Source organism: Leiobunum rupestre, chromosome 9 (genome assembly GCF_980474605.1).
Source record: "Leiobunum rupestre chromosome 9, qqLeiRupe1.1.hap1, whole genome shotgun sequence".
Lineage (NCBI taxonomy): Eukaryota > Metazoa > Arthropoda > Arachnida > Opiliones > Sclerosomatidae > Leiobunum > Leiobunum rupestre.
Genome location: NC_143392.1, coordinates 31,286,274 through 31,302,748, shown reverse-complemented (window position 1 = coordinate 31,302,748; position 16,475 = coordinate 31,286,274). Strand labels below are relative to the sequence as shown.

At 37.9% G+C, this 16,475-nt stretch overlaps 1 protein-coding gene across 1 annotated transcript; it reads left to right on the top strand.

Annotated features, from left to right (window-relative positions):
* The first annotated feature begins 325 nt into the window (after positions 1-325).
* Positions 326-15,715, top strand: LOC149927124 (uncharacterized). The gene is made up of 3 exons (XM_090157805.1): positions 326-3,621; positions 14,455-15,208; positions 15,602-15,715. Exons 1-3 carry the CDS (start codon positions 326-328, stop codon positions 15,713-15,715), a joined length of 4,164 nt encoding a protein of 1,387 aa, XP_090013931.1.
* The last annotated feature ends 760 nt before the right edge of the window (positions 15,716-16,475 follow it).

Sequence of the window (16,475 nt, the reverse complement as noted above, 5' to 3'; positions counted from 1 at the left end):
CGAATTTTGCCTAAAAAACAAATCTGGGTCAAATTGGGACGCGGAAGCTTTGATTGAATTTATAAGGGAGCAGGTGGAGTGTAGAGAAATGTCTGAAATGCTAAGCTCCAAAACGAAATTTGAAAAATCAGGCAAATTCGAAAGTTATCAGGATAAATCAAAATTGAAAACTAGATCCGATTATAATCCCCCTAAAACTACGACTTCCCAATTAGCCGCCGGAGTAGCTCCGAAAGAACCCGATAGTGTTTATTGCCTATTTTGCAAAAACTCTAGTCATAAGTTCACAAACTGCGATAGGTATACCCTAGAGGAAAAGAGAGCCATGGTGAGGGATAGCGGGAGGTGTTTCATCTGTCTTCGCTTGGGTCATGGCGCCGGACATTGCAGGTCCAAATTTAGAAATTGTAAAACGTGTAAAAAACGACACAATTACGCCACGTGCGAAGAAAACCCCGCCCATAAAAAGGCGGAATACCAGGTAGAAACCGTTACCATGGCAATGGCACCGATAAAAACTCCTAGCGAAAATATTTTACTCCAAAGGGCCGTAGCTGTGGCCAAAAATCCCGCGCAACCAAAACACTCCCAAATCGCCACGTGCTTCTTAGATGGGGGGAGTCAAGGTAGTTTTATTAAAGAAGAGTTAGCGAAAGAATTGAAACTTCCCATTGTAAACGATTTAGACCTTGACGTGTTTAGTTTTGGAAATAAGGACCCCCACCAAGAGAAACGTAAAAGGGTAAAGGTAACACTTGAAAACAGGGAAAACCCTGGCGAAACCGTAGAAATTGTAGCTATTGTTCAAAAATTTCTTACTTATGATTTTACAAAATCGAGTGACGTTAAAATTAGGGAACAGCTTCGGACAAAGGGTATAAATTTAGCAGACAATTTAGGTCAGAAATCCGATTTAGAAAACCCGGATATTGATATATTGGTGGGCACCGATTATTATTGGGCAGTAGTAGCCGATAGCAGACCGGAAAGATTGGGACCCCGCACTGTAGCGATAGAAACCAAATTGGGGTGGTGTCTTAGCGGACCCGAGAAAAACAATTCAGTGGTGAAATCAAATCAATCAGTCTCCGCGATGTTAATTAGTCTAGGTCAAAGGCGCGTGAATGATACTCTAAAATCATTTTTTGACTTGGAGGGCTTAGGGATAAATAGTTCTGAAATTGAAGAAAACCCTAATGATAAGGCCTTAAACACATTTTTTGAAGATATAGAATTTGACCAAGCCCAAGGACGCTATAGCGTAAAATTTCCTTGGAAAATTAGTAAACACACGCTACCTGATAATTACCAAGTCGCCCGGAAAAGAATGCAAAGCCTAGAAAAAAGATTCGGAAGGGACCCAGAGTATTACCAAAAGTACAGGGAGGTAATAAAAGAACAGTTAGATACGGGGGTGGCCGAGGTAGTGCCGAACGAACAGTTAGAAATAGTGAAGGAGGGAACCTATTATCTTCCCCATCAGGGTGTCGTCAGGCTAAATGCACAAACGACGAAACTCCGCGTCGTATTAGACGCGTCGTCGCACGCGTACGGAAAACCCTCACTTAATGATTGTTTACTTTTACTATTAATTAGATTTAGGTTCAATAAAATCGCGATCGTAGCAGATATTGAAAAAGCATTTCTGCAGGTCGCTTTGGACGAAGCGGATAAAAATTCAGTTAGATTTTTATGGGTACAGGAAGCTGACGGGAAAATTATTTCAGGCCAATATACTACCCTCAGAATGACTCGCGTACCCTTTGGGGTAACTTCAAGCCCTTTTCTTTTGGCGTGCACTATCAAATATCACACCAAACAAAACAGTGAAATCTCGGACGTAGTTAGGGAAAAGGTAAACAATGACATTTATGTAGACGACCTAACCAGTGGGGCAAAAAACGTAAGCGAAGGGTTTGATATTTCATTAGGCGCGGCAAAATTAATGAAGGGCGCCGGAATGAAGTTTAGAAAATGGGGGACTAACTCCCAAGAATTACGAAATCTATGGACAGCCCATGATAATCAGGAACAGAATAGTTTATTCGAACAAGAAACCAAGATAATCGAATCGAAGGTTTTAGGAGTGAAATGGGATTCCAACAATGATACATTCGCTTTCGATCTGGCAAAATTAATTGAGATTGGGAAGAGCGTAAAAGCCACCAAACGTCAGGTCTTGAGTTTTGTTGCTCAAATTTTCGACCCCTTAGGCCTATTGTCAGCATTCACCATTAGGGCCAAGGTACTTCTACAAATATTGTGGCAATCGAAGGAGGATTGGGACAAGGAGCTTAGTCAGGAAACTAAACAAACATTTCTAACTTGGGTAAATGAATTATCTGTAATTCAAAATGTCAAAATTGATAGGCATTTTTTTCACAAAACCAATGACGAGATCAAAGAAATTGAACTTCACTGTTTTTGCGATTCCAGTACAAAGGCATACGCTACACTAGTATATGTTAGGTACCAGACCATAAATGAAAAGGTAGGGGTTGCCTTGGTTACGGCGAAAGCTCGAGTAGCCCCACTGAAAAACCTTAGTTTACCAAGACTAGAGCTTATGGGCTGCCTATTAGGCGCCCGACTAACAAACAACGTCAAAGAAATATTTAAAGAAAATTTAAACGGAATCTATTATTGGACAGACTCCACTATAGCTTTAGCCTGGGTAACTGGTAATACCAATCAATGGAAACAATTTGTTTCGAACCGCGTGTCCGAAATTCAGAATTTGACGAAGGGGGGAAACTGGAATCATTGCCCCGGAATATGCAACCCGGCCGACTTGCCAACTAGGGGGGTGAAGGCGGGGGTTCTGGGAGACAGTAGCTTGTATTGGGAAGGGCCCGCGTGGCTCAAGCAGCCCAAGGGAAATTGGCCAAAAAATGGGAAACCGGAAATAGATCTAGAATCCGTAGATAGCGAAAAGAGAAAATTAACGTTAGCGGTAAAAATTTCTCCAAAAGTAGGAGTTCAAAATTTGATTGATTTAAACAAACATTCCAGTCTGAATAAAGTATTACGCATCACTTCGTATCTCTTTCGTTTCGCAAACAATGCTAGGGGTTTAAAGAAAATTGTAGGACCCGTAGAGGCCGAAGAAATGGCCAAAGCCGAAAAGTTGTGGGTTAAATCGGTTCAAGCTGAAGAGTTTGGACCGGAAATAAGGTCGTTAAAGAGCGGAGTAGAAATCAATAGACACTCAAAATTAGCGTCTTTACGACCAATACTTAGCGAAACAGGCTTAATTTGCGTAGGTGGACGATTGGAGGAATCCTCTTTATCTTACGCCGAAAAATACCCCATCATTTTGTCAAAAGGCCAAAGGCTAGCGAAACTATTAGCTATTAGAAGTCATACGCAAGTTTTTCACAGCGGAATAAATGATACCGTAGCTCAGCTGAGGGAACGATATTGGGTGCCAGCCGCTAGGCAACTAGCTAGAGCTATTGTTAAGGATTGCATAACGTGCAAACGTCTAATGGCGAAGTTGGGTGAAATGCCGATCGCTCCCTTGCCTATGGACAGGATTGAAGAATCCCCTCCCTTTTCTATACTGGGTATAGATTTCGCGGGACCATTGATAGCCAAAAACCAAAACAAAGACCAAAAAACGTATATCTGTTTAGCGACTTGCGCGGTAACTCGCGCAATCCATTTAGAACTTATTCCCTCGCTTAGCACCGAAGATTTTCTCTTAGCTTTCAGGAGAGTCATAGCTAGGAGGGGCGTACCATCCGTTGTATATACCGACAACGCTAAGACATTTAAAAAAGCTAATTCGGACCTAAAACTCATTTGGCAAACACTCAGTAAACCAATGTTAAAGGAATTTTTTGGTAATCACTCGATTAAATGGAAATTTATAACTGAAAGGGCCGCTTGGCATGGCGGATTTTACGAGCGTTTAGTACGTTCGACCAAAACATGTCTTCGAAAATGCATAGGTCGAGCCCTCCTTAACTATCACGAATTAGAAACTGTTTTAATTGAAACGGAGGCAATAATTAATTCCCGACCAATTACCTATTTATATAATGACCTAAATGAACCAAAACCCCTAGCGCCTTCAGATTTCTTAGTTGGACGCAGATTAACCTCACTACCGCCTATAACCTTTCAAAAACTAAAAGTACCTACGACACGCCTTGAATTGACCTAGAGGTTAAAATACCGAGAACGATTACTCCAACAAATATGGAAAAGGTGGCGCCATGACTACTTAATGGAGCTTAGGTCAGCCCACCACGCGAAATCTCCAAAAACTCAATCCGAATTGAAAGTTGGAGATGTAGTATTAATCCACGAGGACAAAGTGCCACGACACATGTGGAATCTCGGTTTGATAAAGGAAGTGCTAATAGGACGCGACAATAAAATTAGGTCATATATCGTTAAAACAACCAACGGTAACTGCATAAGACGGTCTATCCAGCATTTGTGCAATCTTGAAATTAATGACGAGTCAAACGCGTAAGGTACCCATGGTAATACTCACGTATTACCGAGGGGAGTGTTAAAAATGTAAAAAGCGTTTTCCTCCTTTATGTTAATATTAAATAGTGTATAAATAGTGTATAAATTTCATTTCATTGTATAGTTTAAGTTTAACTTTTAGTGTGTGTAAATCTAATTGTATATATTCCCTTTCCTATTTTCGTGGTATGTATTTTATTTAACCACTGTATTGTATATTTGGGAAAAACCCTCCTTGGATGTCGTTGGCAAGTTTCGTAAATTCCTATCTCCACGGGCCCTGCCAATCAACTTATGATAAGTGCGGGGAAATAGAGCACTGGGGAATCTGGCCACATCATCGCCAAAAACTTTCCAACGGCAGAAGGGGAGGGATAAATTTTCCATATAACTGACCGGACCTCGAGAGAGGCTAGTCAGTCTGTCAGAACATAAAAGAAGCTCGCCTAAACTAGCGAGAAAATCAGCCTCTGCCGGATGCAGAATTTAGAAGTTTCCAAATGAAACAAAACTTAAAATAAATTTAGTAACCATATTAAGGCTTCAATAAAACTCAGTAAGAAGCAATGATTCATTGTATTTTTTCCTAGTTCTAATACCGTCCGTAATAATCCCGTAGTTATCTGGGAACTGTTTCAGTCCGGTTCTCAGACTAAATTGTAGCTCTCCCCAGAACCGCCTTAAATAAAGGAATCTTCAAGAAGCGTTTTCTTCAAGAAGAATGCCGGTACAACCACTTTCTCAGCTTTTCAGAAATCCGAAACGTACTCCAAATCTTCTTCCCATCCTACGAACGACGTTTGTCCTCTGGCCACCTCCCGTATACGTTTCGGAACATCTGTTCCATATACAAGGAGTATTCTTTTCTTAATTTCCGCTTCTTTTTCTCCTATAAACTTTAAAAACAATTCAATTTTAGCGCAGAAATATTTCCAAACCCGTGAGCCTTCGAGTTGAAGTGTCAACCACAGCGGGTTAAGAACCAGATAGTGAATATTAACCATCCCGAATATTTTACCGCGAGAGACCACTAACGTAATTGACCCGCTCTCACATTTTTCTCTGTTCAATTCAAGGGCGTCTCCAGGATTTAATTTCGGCTGGGTTGAAATTTTACTAAACGACGATTTAACCAAGCAATTAATTAGTCAAAATAAACTTATTAATTTAATATAACGACATGTTAGGAAAAACAGAACACTTAATAGAATAAGTCTGATTAAATGAAGCGAGTTAAATATAGATTATACAAGTGTCTCATTTTCCTCTAGCATCGCATTCTTCTCAAAAACTAAGGATATACGGTAGCATTATAATTTCGAATAACGATTTTCATCTTTTTCAAAATTTGTTTTTGGACTTATTATGCATAAAGATATAAGGTCATGAATAACTACAAGTTGATTAAAGGAGATAATAGCTTTTTCGAGCTATGTACGAAAACATATTTTAACCACAGCACAAATGTACCAAAGATTGATCTTTTGATTCAATTAAAACCAAAAAAAGTTAAAAACAAACACCAACAAATTACAGGTGGAGTTTTTTGTTTTAGATCTACTAAATTCTAGCACGGTTTGTAGAAATATGGTAAATGTTCATATTATTGTATATAGCGACAACTTCCTAATGTAAAATCATTTTCCCTAGTTACTGGAGTCAAATAAAGATGTCTCATTATTATCGCGATTAGCGTGCATTAATGATTCAATTGTTTTAGGACGAAGTGAATTGGAACGCTACAAGAGGAAAGGCTAGTTCCCACTTCGCGAATTTTCGAGACGAATAAAACTTTCGCGCAACGAAAAAAAGACGCTTTTTTTCGGTCGCTGGGGAAGCGGTTCTCACTTTAGGGCGAAAATTTAAAAACGCTGAAACAACTCGTGCGGGTTTTTAGTAATGTTTTAGGCCTAACATAAAACATCAGTTCAAAATGAACCAAATGGATGTTCCTGTTGATCATTTCAATAAATAAACGATTCTATTCGTGAGATAATTACCTTTACTTCAGAATCTTGGTCAAGTTGGCTGAGCCGCTTTTCTAAAGACCTAGGCTTAATAAGTGACGGACGGGAGCGGAATAGATCGAGGGAACGCGTTTTCTGATTGGCTGAAGCTTTTTATCGCCAAGGTGTGGACGTCAAAAAATAGAACATTCGCTAGATACCGCGGAGACGCGACTTTAGCAGCGAATTTGAAAAAAATTGCAAATTTTATTCGCGAGCGTCAATTTTCAGCGCGAAAATTGTTTTTTTCGCTAAGTGGGAACTAGGCTTAAGTCAGTTATTAAGTTTTCGCTTTCTGAACAGAACACCAAATCGAAACAACGTTCTCGGAGCTGGTCGAGATTTCCACCACAATTCAGATGTCAATCCCTGGTTCCAAGTAGTAGTACACGGAAGATACTCTCCTGACCTACTTTGTTACTTACCCTCGGTCCTTTTCGACCGAACCAACTTTATTTGTTGTCAAGTATGATCTACCTACCCATCAAAATAAAGTTTTTGAAAAACATAAATATTTTTAAAATTTTCTGGAAATTCGAAATAATAATGTTCCCTGCGAAATATCAGAATTTAACTCTACGAGATAAGTATTAATCTAGGACATAAAAATGATACATGTACCTTCGCAGGCTCGAGTGGAGTCTTATATTTTTATTGGACTGGAATTTCCCGCCAAAACTAAAAATAACAATAGCAGGATAGGGAAATGAACACTTCTCTCAAAGATATATATTATAAAATCCTGGTCATATTTCAAAACTCTACCATTTATAATTTTTGAGCAAAATCAGAACGGTAATTACAAACATTGGCTTCAGCACATAGTATGAAAAAAACACAGCATCGTTTTCAATCTTAAACGGGTTTAAGCCGCGCAACCTCAGTATTGATCTTAAAACCATTAATTTTTGACACCTCTCTTGGTGAGTTAAAAAAGATGTTCAGTTTTGATTTCCAATTAATGAATTTCGCCCCTTTAAATACGCTCTTGGTTCAATTCTTGCCCCCTCTATTAGTTCAAATTCTCAGAGGTTCCTATAACCTTGGTGCACATGAAACAAACTATTTAAATTTTAATAGGTACAACCGTGAAAGCTTTCAAAATATTTAAAATCATTTAAATTTATTTTGAAAGTGTAAATTAGTGTCCAGAGGCGTGCAGAGTTTCGGGCAGTTTTAGTATGGCGCGGTCAGGGGCTCAAGCGGATTAATTTATTTTGGAAGAAATTGATTAAAAGAAATAAGCCGTCCTCTACGGAAAATAAATCGGAAGTTGATGCGCCATGACTAGTTGCTACGTTTCAAATTATAAATTGAGTAATTATATTGTATTTATTAATTTACATGTTTAATATGAGTTGATTGTAAATGCTCTTTTAAAATATTGTCATATATATTGGGTATCTTATTAATATTTTCTATAAAATGTTGGTTTTTTCTAAATGTTCAGTGTACATTTAGAAAAACATTGTTTTTCTAGAATTCAATTTGATGTTGCACTTTCTAATAGTGTCAAGTAGCTCTTAACCCTAATAAATAAATCATAAAAATAACCATCGGATATAAAGATCTTACAATACTTACCTTTAAAAATTGCTTTAAACTATCAGCATTGTCGGCTACATATATTTGCATGTGCTTCTGTGAAAGTACGTCATCTATGGTGAAGATCGAAGACCGGTCTCCGTTGACTAAGTTCATCAGGATAACGGATGACAAAACGTTGTTGAGAACGACCAGAGAAAGGAACCACACGCACGAAAGAATGTTCACTGACGTCGCGCAACTCATCACGGAGAAGCCTGCCAAAATAAATGAAATATGAGTTAAGGACATTCAAAACCAGTGACGACTCTAGCATAGACTAATCCAATTCAATTTATTGGGTTAGTTTATGCGCTCTAGTGAATAACCTCGTGGTCTATGAAGATGGCGTCGGCGGCTGATTCTATTCTACTGTCTACCTCTCGTTTTAAACAAGTTCAGCGTTCGTCTTAATTATGATTAAACAAAACATATAATTTAAAAAAAAACACATCTTTGTTACGTTAATTAACGGAGATTGCAGTAGATGAACGAAATATTTTCCGCCAGTTAAATAAATTTTAAACATTTGTCACTTGCTTTAAGCGCGCACGTCTGTCCGCCATATTTTACCGTTATTTTTGAGGTAATAACGTATAGTAGAATAAAACTCGACGACAGTAGGCCTTTCTATAAAATAAGCTCGCTTGCTGAATTTGTTTTTATGTAGCACATTCGTACCTAATACCTAGAAAATCAGTTCAGTTCGGTTTATGTTTAAAAACGGGTACCTCGCAAGGACGTATATAAGGGGGGGGGGGTTTAGGGGGTTCAAACACCCCCCTTAGGACTCGATTCCTTTCTTACGAAACGAGCGCAATATTAAGAAATAAACAGTAAGACGTAAAAATGAATTGAAATATCCGCAACGCAGCACAGTCAAATATATTAATAGGATCATTAACTAAATATGTTTTAGGACTAACTTGTACATGTTATAACTAAATAAAGATCAGAGAACCACTGTTGTACAATAAACTTTAAAACTTTATTAAAAAGCTATGCTACGGCCGTTTCGGCGCTAAAACTGGCGACGTCGTCAGGCAAAACTAATCTAGATACAATTTTTGGCCGAGAGTTATTGAGAGAAACAGAGTAAACACGGTTCGAGTGTAGGCACAAGAATAACAACAATACATTTTATACCAAAGCAATATTCCCCTGGTTAAGTAACTGTACATAGTGCATAGCAATCTCCTGGGCGGGGCCATCAATGTTGTTAATAAGTCGATTAGCAATTTTTAATTTCACAATTTCTATAGACTCTCTAATGTTCAATTTTATTGGGTTGTTTTCTTTGGAGATTAGTTTTGCATTATTGGTGTCTATAGTGTGTGAAACCCCCCGAACATGTTCAACAATGGCTTTGGGCCTTTTTAGTCTAAGATCCGCATTGTGGTTGCTCTTTAGCTTGCTATACGTATCGTCATTTAGAGTTTCGTCAACCGCTTTTTCCTATTCACCTTTATCCAAAATGACTGTACACCCCCCTTTGTCTGCTTTACATATTATAATTGACTTATCATTTTTCAGAGACTTGAGAGCTGGAAAAACACAGATCGAACCAAAATAGCCCAAACTTAACACCAGGTGAATTTGCAGCTCTCAAGTCTCTGATAAGTCAATTATAATCTGTAAAGCAGACAAAGGGGGGTGTACAGTCATTTTGGATAAAGGTGAATATGAAAAAGCGGTTGACGAAACTCTAAATGACGATACGTATAGCAAGCTAAAGAGCAACCCTATAAATAGTTTTCACAACAAAGTTAAGAGTACGGTGAAAAGTTGCCTACACCTAAACAATAAGGAACAGGAAGCGCTAATACCCTCCAAGTTTATAGCCCCCAGATTCTACCTATCGCCAAAAATACACAAAGAAGTACTAAAGTTTAAACCGATTGTCCCGAACATCAACTCTTCATCGGAACGCATCGCAAAATGCATCGTCAAATGCTTCGGATATTTAGTAAATAAACATAAATATACTGTAAAAAATTCTAAAGAACTTATACAAGATCTAAAGAAATCGGGTTCTAGCTAAATGGAAACATAGTGTAAGCGATTTAAATATATTCCTCGACTACTTAAACTCACAAAACCTTAATATAAAATTCACAGTAGAAGTGGAATTAGGGGGTAAAATTCCATTCTTAGATACCCTAATTCAGAAGAACCACACATCGTTTACCACGACCGTCTTTAGAAAACCTTTTGCAATAGTAGCACCACCACACTACAAATAAACACATCCCTTCTCTCAGAAAAAATCTGCGTTTCTCTCATACGTTGAAAGAGCGTTTAACATTTGTAGCGAAAAATTGGAATATAACCACGAAATTAATTTCATTAGAATGGTAGCACTTAATAGGGGTTTTGATTTAAATTTCGTCAATAAGATCATTTATTTTGTACAAAATAAAGCCGAAACCTTGAACCACACCAAGCTCAAACCGTTTGATAAGAAGGACAACTTCATAATATTACCCTATAGCAAACTCACAGAAAAAATAGGCCACCTGTGTAAAAATAATCACGTTAAACCGATTTTCAAACCCATTAACAAGATTTGAAATTATTTGCCAACTAGAAAAGACACAGTAGATAAGGCTGACCAGAGTGGAATCTATTTACTATCATGCAGTTGCTCAATGGGCTACGTAGGCCAAACGAAACGTTGCCTATCAGCCAGATTAAAGGAACACAATGCGGATCTTAGACTAAAAAGGCCCAAAGCCATTGTTGAACATGTTCGGGGGGTTTCACACACCATAGACACCAATAATGCAAAACTAATCTCCAAAGAAAACAACCCAATAAAATTGAACATTAGAGTCTATAGAAATAGTGAAATTAAAAATTGCTAATCGACTTATTAACAACATTGATGTCCCCGCCCAGGAGATTGCTATGCACTATGTACAGTTACTTAACCAGGGGAATATTGCTTTGGTATAAAATTGTTGTTATTCTTGTGCCTACACTCGAACCGTGTTTACTCTGTTTCTCTCAATAACTCTCGGCTAAAAATTGTATCTAGATTAGTTTTGCCTGACGACGTCGGCAGTTTTAGCGCCGAAACGGCCGTAGCATAGCTTTTTAATAAAGTTTTAAAGTTTATTGTACAACAGTGGTTCTCTGTTCTTTATTTAGGATCATTAATATTATAATTTTCTCGCAAATGTATTAAAAATCTTCGTTTGATACGTATGCGGAAATGTTATTGTCACTCGTCCCAAGTCTAGCCAGTACTTTAAATATGCGTTATTGAACTTATTGCTAACGAAAAATTTCGCGCTCGCGATTTCATCTGGTTGTGTAATAACTCGTCCCCCCCCCCTTAGACTTTCTATATCTACGTGCTTGGTACCTCGTCGAATTTACTCTTACGTCCAGGGATTTTCGTAGGAAAACGTCAGCGATACTTCACCCGTGGCGCAGCAGCAACATGAAAACAAGAAGGCTAATGTTACTTTATAAAAAGGCCTATTGGCATACGGACTAAATCCCCGCTAATTATATCGAAATAACGCTTTGAAACACAAGTGTTAGAGAGAAACTACACTCTGTAACCCCAAGTGTTAGAGAGAACCCAGCGCTACGATTTTGGTAGGGACGACAAGTCGGGGGTAGTGTCTATACACTACTAGGCGATTAGTCGGGATGTCCTACCCGCGCCATGGTTGGCCCGACTAATAAAAGTAACACAAACTGGCCGACAGAATATTGACCTCTTTTCCGACTTATTATTTGTGGGTAGCTCAGCTGGTAGTGTTTTAGTCGGCCCTACTGTTGGCCTTTTCTAAATATACAAATTAACCGCCAGTAGATCTTTAGTTGGCCGACATCTAAATGTTTGTTTTCCCACCTAAGAATTCGATATTGGCCTACAGTATTATCTGATAGGTCATTTTATTGCAGAGCCTTCACTATGATGGATACCACCCAAAATTGTCGGGATGTTCTATCCAAGAAAAGGTTGGCAAATTATCTCCCCTAAGAAACTGCAAACAATTTCAATTTAATTATAAAATTTATTTCTTGATTTTTATGAAAATTAATTTATTGCAAAACTAATTACTTAATAAGAGTATTTTATCACATAAAATAATATTCTTCTGAACTTTTATTAGTCAAATATAATTTTTAATGAAAGTTTGGTTTAGATGCAAAGGTATAAGTTTAAGTTAATAGATTGTACAATTCACAATATACCAAAAGTAATCAAAAGCTTAAGAGACTTCCAGTTGATTATTTCTAGGAGCTAAATCGTTACCTGTGTATAAAAAATGGTAGCATGTCTTAAAAACTTTAAAAAATCAGGAATATACAGAAAAATTAATACAAACCTTTTTTAACAATTTCGTCAAAAACATTCAAATCAATTAAAGAAAACCGTAAATAAATTAAAAATTCTTAAGAATAATACTATTTTGATACTACAGGACAGATCACCCACTTTTAAAATAAAATTGAAACTTTCAGTCGAAACACCATCTTATAACGATTACACGTAAACTGTCTTTCGCCGGCTCTTTGGGCTTTAGCTTATTACTAACATCATCAGCTGAACTATATCCAGCTAAAAATATTACTTAAAAATATTTTGAATCAATATTTGGTAGATAAATGTAGGAAATCTGAGTACACACCTGAATAATTATGATTAATTCGCTTAACTATATTACAAAGCATTGGTAAATGATTATTTGATAAAGCAAAGGCTTAAATTTACCAGTCACGGACATGTTTAATTGTTTACGACTGTCTTGTTTTCAAACAAATAATAGCTCTTTAAAGAAGATAATAACTCACTGTTATCTTTCAACTTCTTAAATTTCAAAAATTATCTAAATTATCATTACAAGTATTTACACCATAGAGATATAAATTTAACACGGTCGAATAAAGTAAAACTTAAACGTTTGGCCACGACGTGCAGCTACAGCCTGAGCCTACCGGCTTTCCCCTTCTCTCTCAGAGTCCTGATTTCTGAGTATCACGTGGTACGCACGGAAAGATATTTGTATGGTAGAAGGCTAACGAACTTTAATTCCCCCGTTTGAAATAGACGCTACCAACAGGTGGCAGGTCAAAACTGTTATAATTCGTAAATTAAAATAGGATGAATATCAATCAAATTAATCACATTTATTTATTATTTTAACGTATTTGAATAGATAGTTGTAATAAATTTTACTAATTAAATATAGATGTCACTTAAATGAGAAAATCTAGCGCTATTTTAAAATAAGGATATAATAAATGTCTGACCTGTCGGTAAAGCCAACTATATAAACGTGTCTAGTTATATGGGTGGCAAATTGTCGTTGACACTTACCCAAATAGCATATCCTCTATCTCATTTTAGCCACTCTCATTCTAGTCAGAATCTAATTACAGAGTCGGTAAAACAGTCAATAAATTGAGTCGACAATTTCCTATCAGCAAATCAGTTCATAATCAAAATTTTAGGTACATTTATTTTACGTCGGCAGATAGTTGTTTAACCCGACATTTCGAATATCAAAGTAAGGGTCGTTATTGACGACTGTAAAATGGCAAACCGAAACAGTGTTGGTAAACCGGCGGCACATACAACACGTATAAAACGGAAAGGTCGGTTAAAACGACCACAAGATCAATCGTACATTAGTTAGCCGTATGTCAGTTAATTTCACCGACCTAAGACCGATTCACTTGAGGTCGGTCAATGGTTGGTTGAGCCGACCTCTTGTACTATCAAATTTAGGGTTGCAAATGCCGACTTTAAAATGGTTATCTTAATCAGTGTTGGTAAATAGTCGGCACCTAAGAATGCATTGAACTGGGAGTGTTGCAATGGCCGTCTGCTTAGTGCCAACTTTAACCGCCGATGGCAAAAAGTCAAAACATTGGACTGTAGTCGGTTTCAGTCGGCAAAACCGACCCGACCTTTAACCGACTCTCAGTCTCTTAACCGACTACTAACCGACCGCGCTGTGCTACATGGGAAACTACACTCTGTAACCCCAAGTGTTAGAGAGAAACTTCACTCTGTAACCCCAAGTTATAGAGAGAAACTTCACTCTGTAACCCCAAGTGTTAGAGAGAAACTACACTGTGTAACCCCAAGGGTTAGAGAGAAACTACACTCTGTAACCCCAAGGGTTAGAGAGAAACTACACTCTGTAACCCCAAGGGTTAGAGAGAAACTACACTCTGTAACCCCAAGGGTTAGAGAGAAACTACACTCTGTAACCCCAAGTGTTAGAGAGAAACTACACTCTGTAACCCCAAGTGTTAGAGAGAAACTACACTCTGTAACCCCAAGTGTTAGAGAGAAACTACACTCTGTAACCCCAAGTGTTAGAGAGAAACTACACTCTGTAACCCCGTGTGTTAGAGAAAAACTACACCGTGTAACCCCAACTGTTAGAGCGGAACTACACTCTGTAACCCCAAGTGTTAGAGAGAAACTTCACTCTGTAACCCCAAGTGTTAGAGAGAAACTTCACTCTGTAACCCCAAGTGTTAGAGAGAAACTACACTGTGTAACCCCAAGGGTTAGAGAGAAACTACACTCTGTAACCCCAAGGGTTAGAGAGAAACTACACTCTGTAACCCCAAGTGTTAGAGCGGAACTACACTCTGTAACCCCAAGTGTTAGAGAGAAACTTCACTCTGTAACCCCAAGTGTTAGAGATAAACTTCACTCTGTAACCCCAAGTGTTAGAGAGAAACTACACTCTGTAACCCCGTGTGTTAGAGAAAAACTACACTGTGTAACCCCAAGTGTTAGAGCGGAACTACACTCTGTAACCCCAAGTGTTAGAGAGAAACCTCACTCTGTAACCCCAAGTGTTAGAGATAAACTTCACTCTGTAACCCCAAGTGTTAGAGAGAAACTACACTCTGTAACCCCGTGTGTTAGAGAAAAACTACACTGTGTAACCCCAAGTGTTAGAGCGGAACCTCACTCTGTAACCCCAAGTGTTAGAGAGAAACTTCACTCTGTAACCCCAAGTGTTAGAGATAAACTTCACTCTGTAACCCCAAGTGTTAGAGATAAACTTCACTCTGTAACCCCAAGTGTTAGAGATAAACTTCACTCTGTAACCCCAAGTGTTAGAGAGAAACTTCACTCTGTAACCCCAAGGGTAATTTCGTGGCTTCAAAAACTTACCTTTTATCGGCGTTATTGATTAAATTATAAATCGTGAAAAGACGGGCCCTAATGTTGTTGGTCTTTTTACTTTTTCACATCGTTTAGAGGGTTAATAGGATAAAAATTAATCACACGCATTTTATGGAATATTTTTTTGAGCAATTACAAGTTTTCAAATTTACCATCAAGAGCTTGCTGTATTATCGAGATCGTCATTGTATTCGATTTTTATTTATTAGCTGATCATTAGGCGCGCATCTTTTTATTCTCATTTCGGGAGTGGGCGGCAGCGGGAACAGATTCTCCGGATGTAGATGGCATCGATACGGTGGAAGAAGTAGACGGATATAGCAACAAAGATGCTACAGACTGAGGCGATGCGAAGATAGCCGAAGGAGCTGATGCCGAGGATGACGATTCCGGAGAAGTCAATATTGAAGTCGATGCCAATGACGCCGAAGTGGTCAATGCGAAAGAGGTGGAATTGTGTCGGCAATAACACGGAAGAAGATATCGGATAGTTTTTCCACTTAGAAATTAAATTTACAAATAAATATTCTAGAAATTTTTTTAAAAGTACCTGAATTAATCGAGTTAGTCCTGCTAAGGCTTTTTTATGTTCCCGATATTCGGATGGTAGCATAGGTGGACCTTAACAATGCTAAATTGTGATTCGGGTAGGAACTCCACCCAAAATCCTCGATGTTGTTTCCTAATTACAACCTCAATTATTCTAAAATAAAAATTTGGTAAATCAGAACGTTCGTGTATTTCTCGTACATTTTAAAACAGCTAAAACGTCGGTGTTGTTAAGGGGTGCAGGGTGTCATCTCGGCAGTTAATTCCGGAACAAATTTAAAGTTTATTAACGGGAGATGAGCTTTTATACCCGTCGAAAAGTGGCATTTGTATGGGGACGTCTTATTTTTTAATCTTTGATTTCTAATTCTTGCATTATACTTTTTAATAGGACTCAATTTATTGCTGATAAAATAAAACTTTTTATAAAAAGTATTAAGGAAATTAGAAACCCATCAATTAGACTATTTTCCGGCAGTGGGTCGGTGGGGACGTTAGCCTTGGAGAATTATTAAACTAACGGGCTTATACCATTGCTGAAGGGTTATTTTCCTCGAATCCCTTTTATAACAAATGATGTTATTTAAAAGAGGCGTAGTTTTTTTCTAATAAAATGGAACTTTAAAGGTAATTAGAATCCCATTCAATCAGCCAATTTCGGTAGTGGCGTTATGTTGTTA

What these genes read in the sequence shown, in the direction of transcription:
- LOC149927124 (XM_090157805.1), top strand. Translation starts at nt 326, where the DNA reads ATGGTGAGGGATAGCGGGAGGTGTTTCATCTGTCTTCGCTTGGGTCAT. An exon ending in CAAAACAAAGACCAAAAAAC is followed by an intron (nt 3,622 to 14,454) that starts GTATATCTGTTT and finishes CCCGTGTGTTAG; the next exon opens with AGAAAAACTACACCGTGTAA. An exon ending in TTCACTCTGTAACCCCAAGG is followed by an intron (nt 15,209 to 15,601) that starts GTAATTTCGTGG and finishes GGCGATGCGAAG; the next exon opens with ATAGCCGAAGGAGCTGATGC.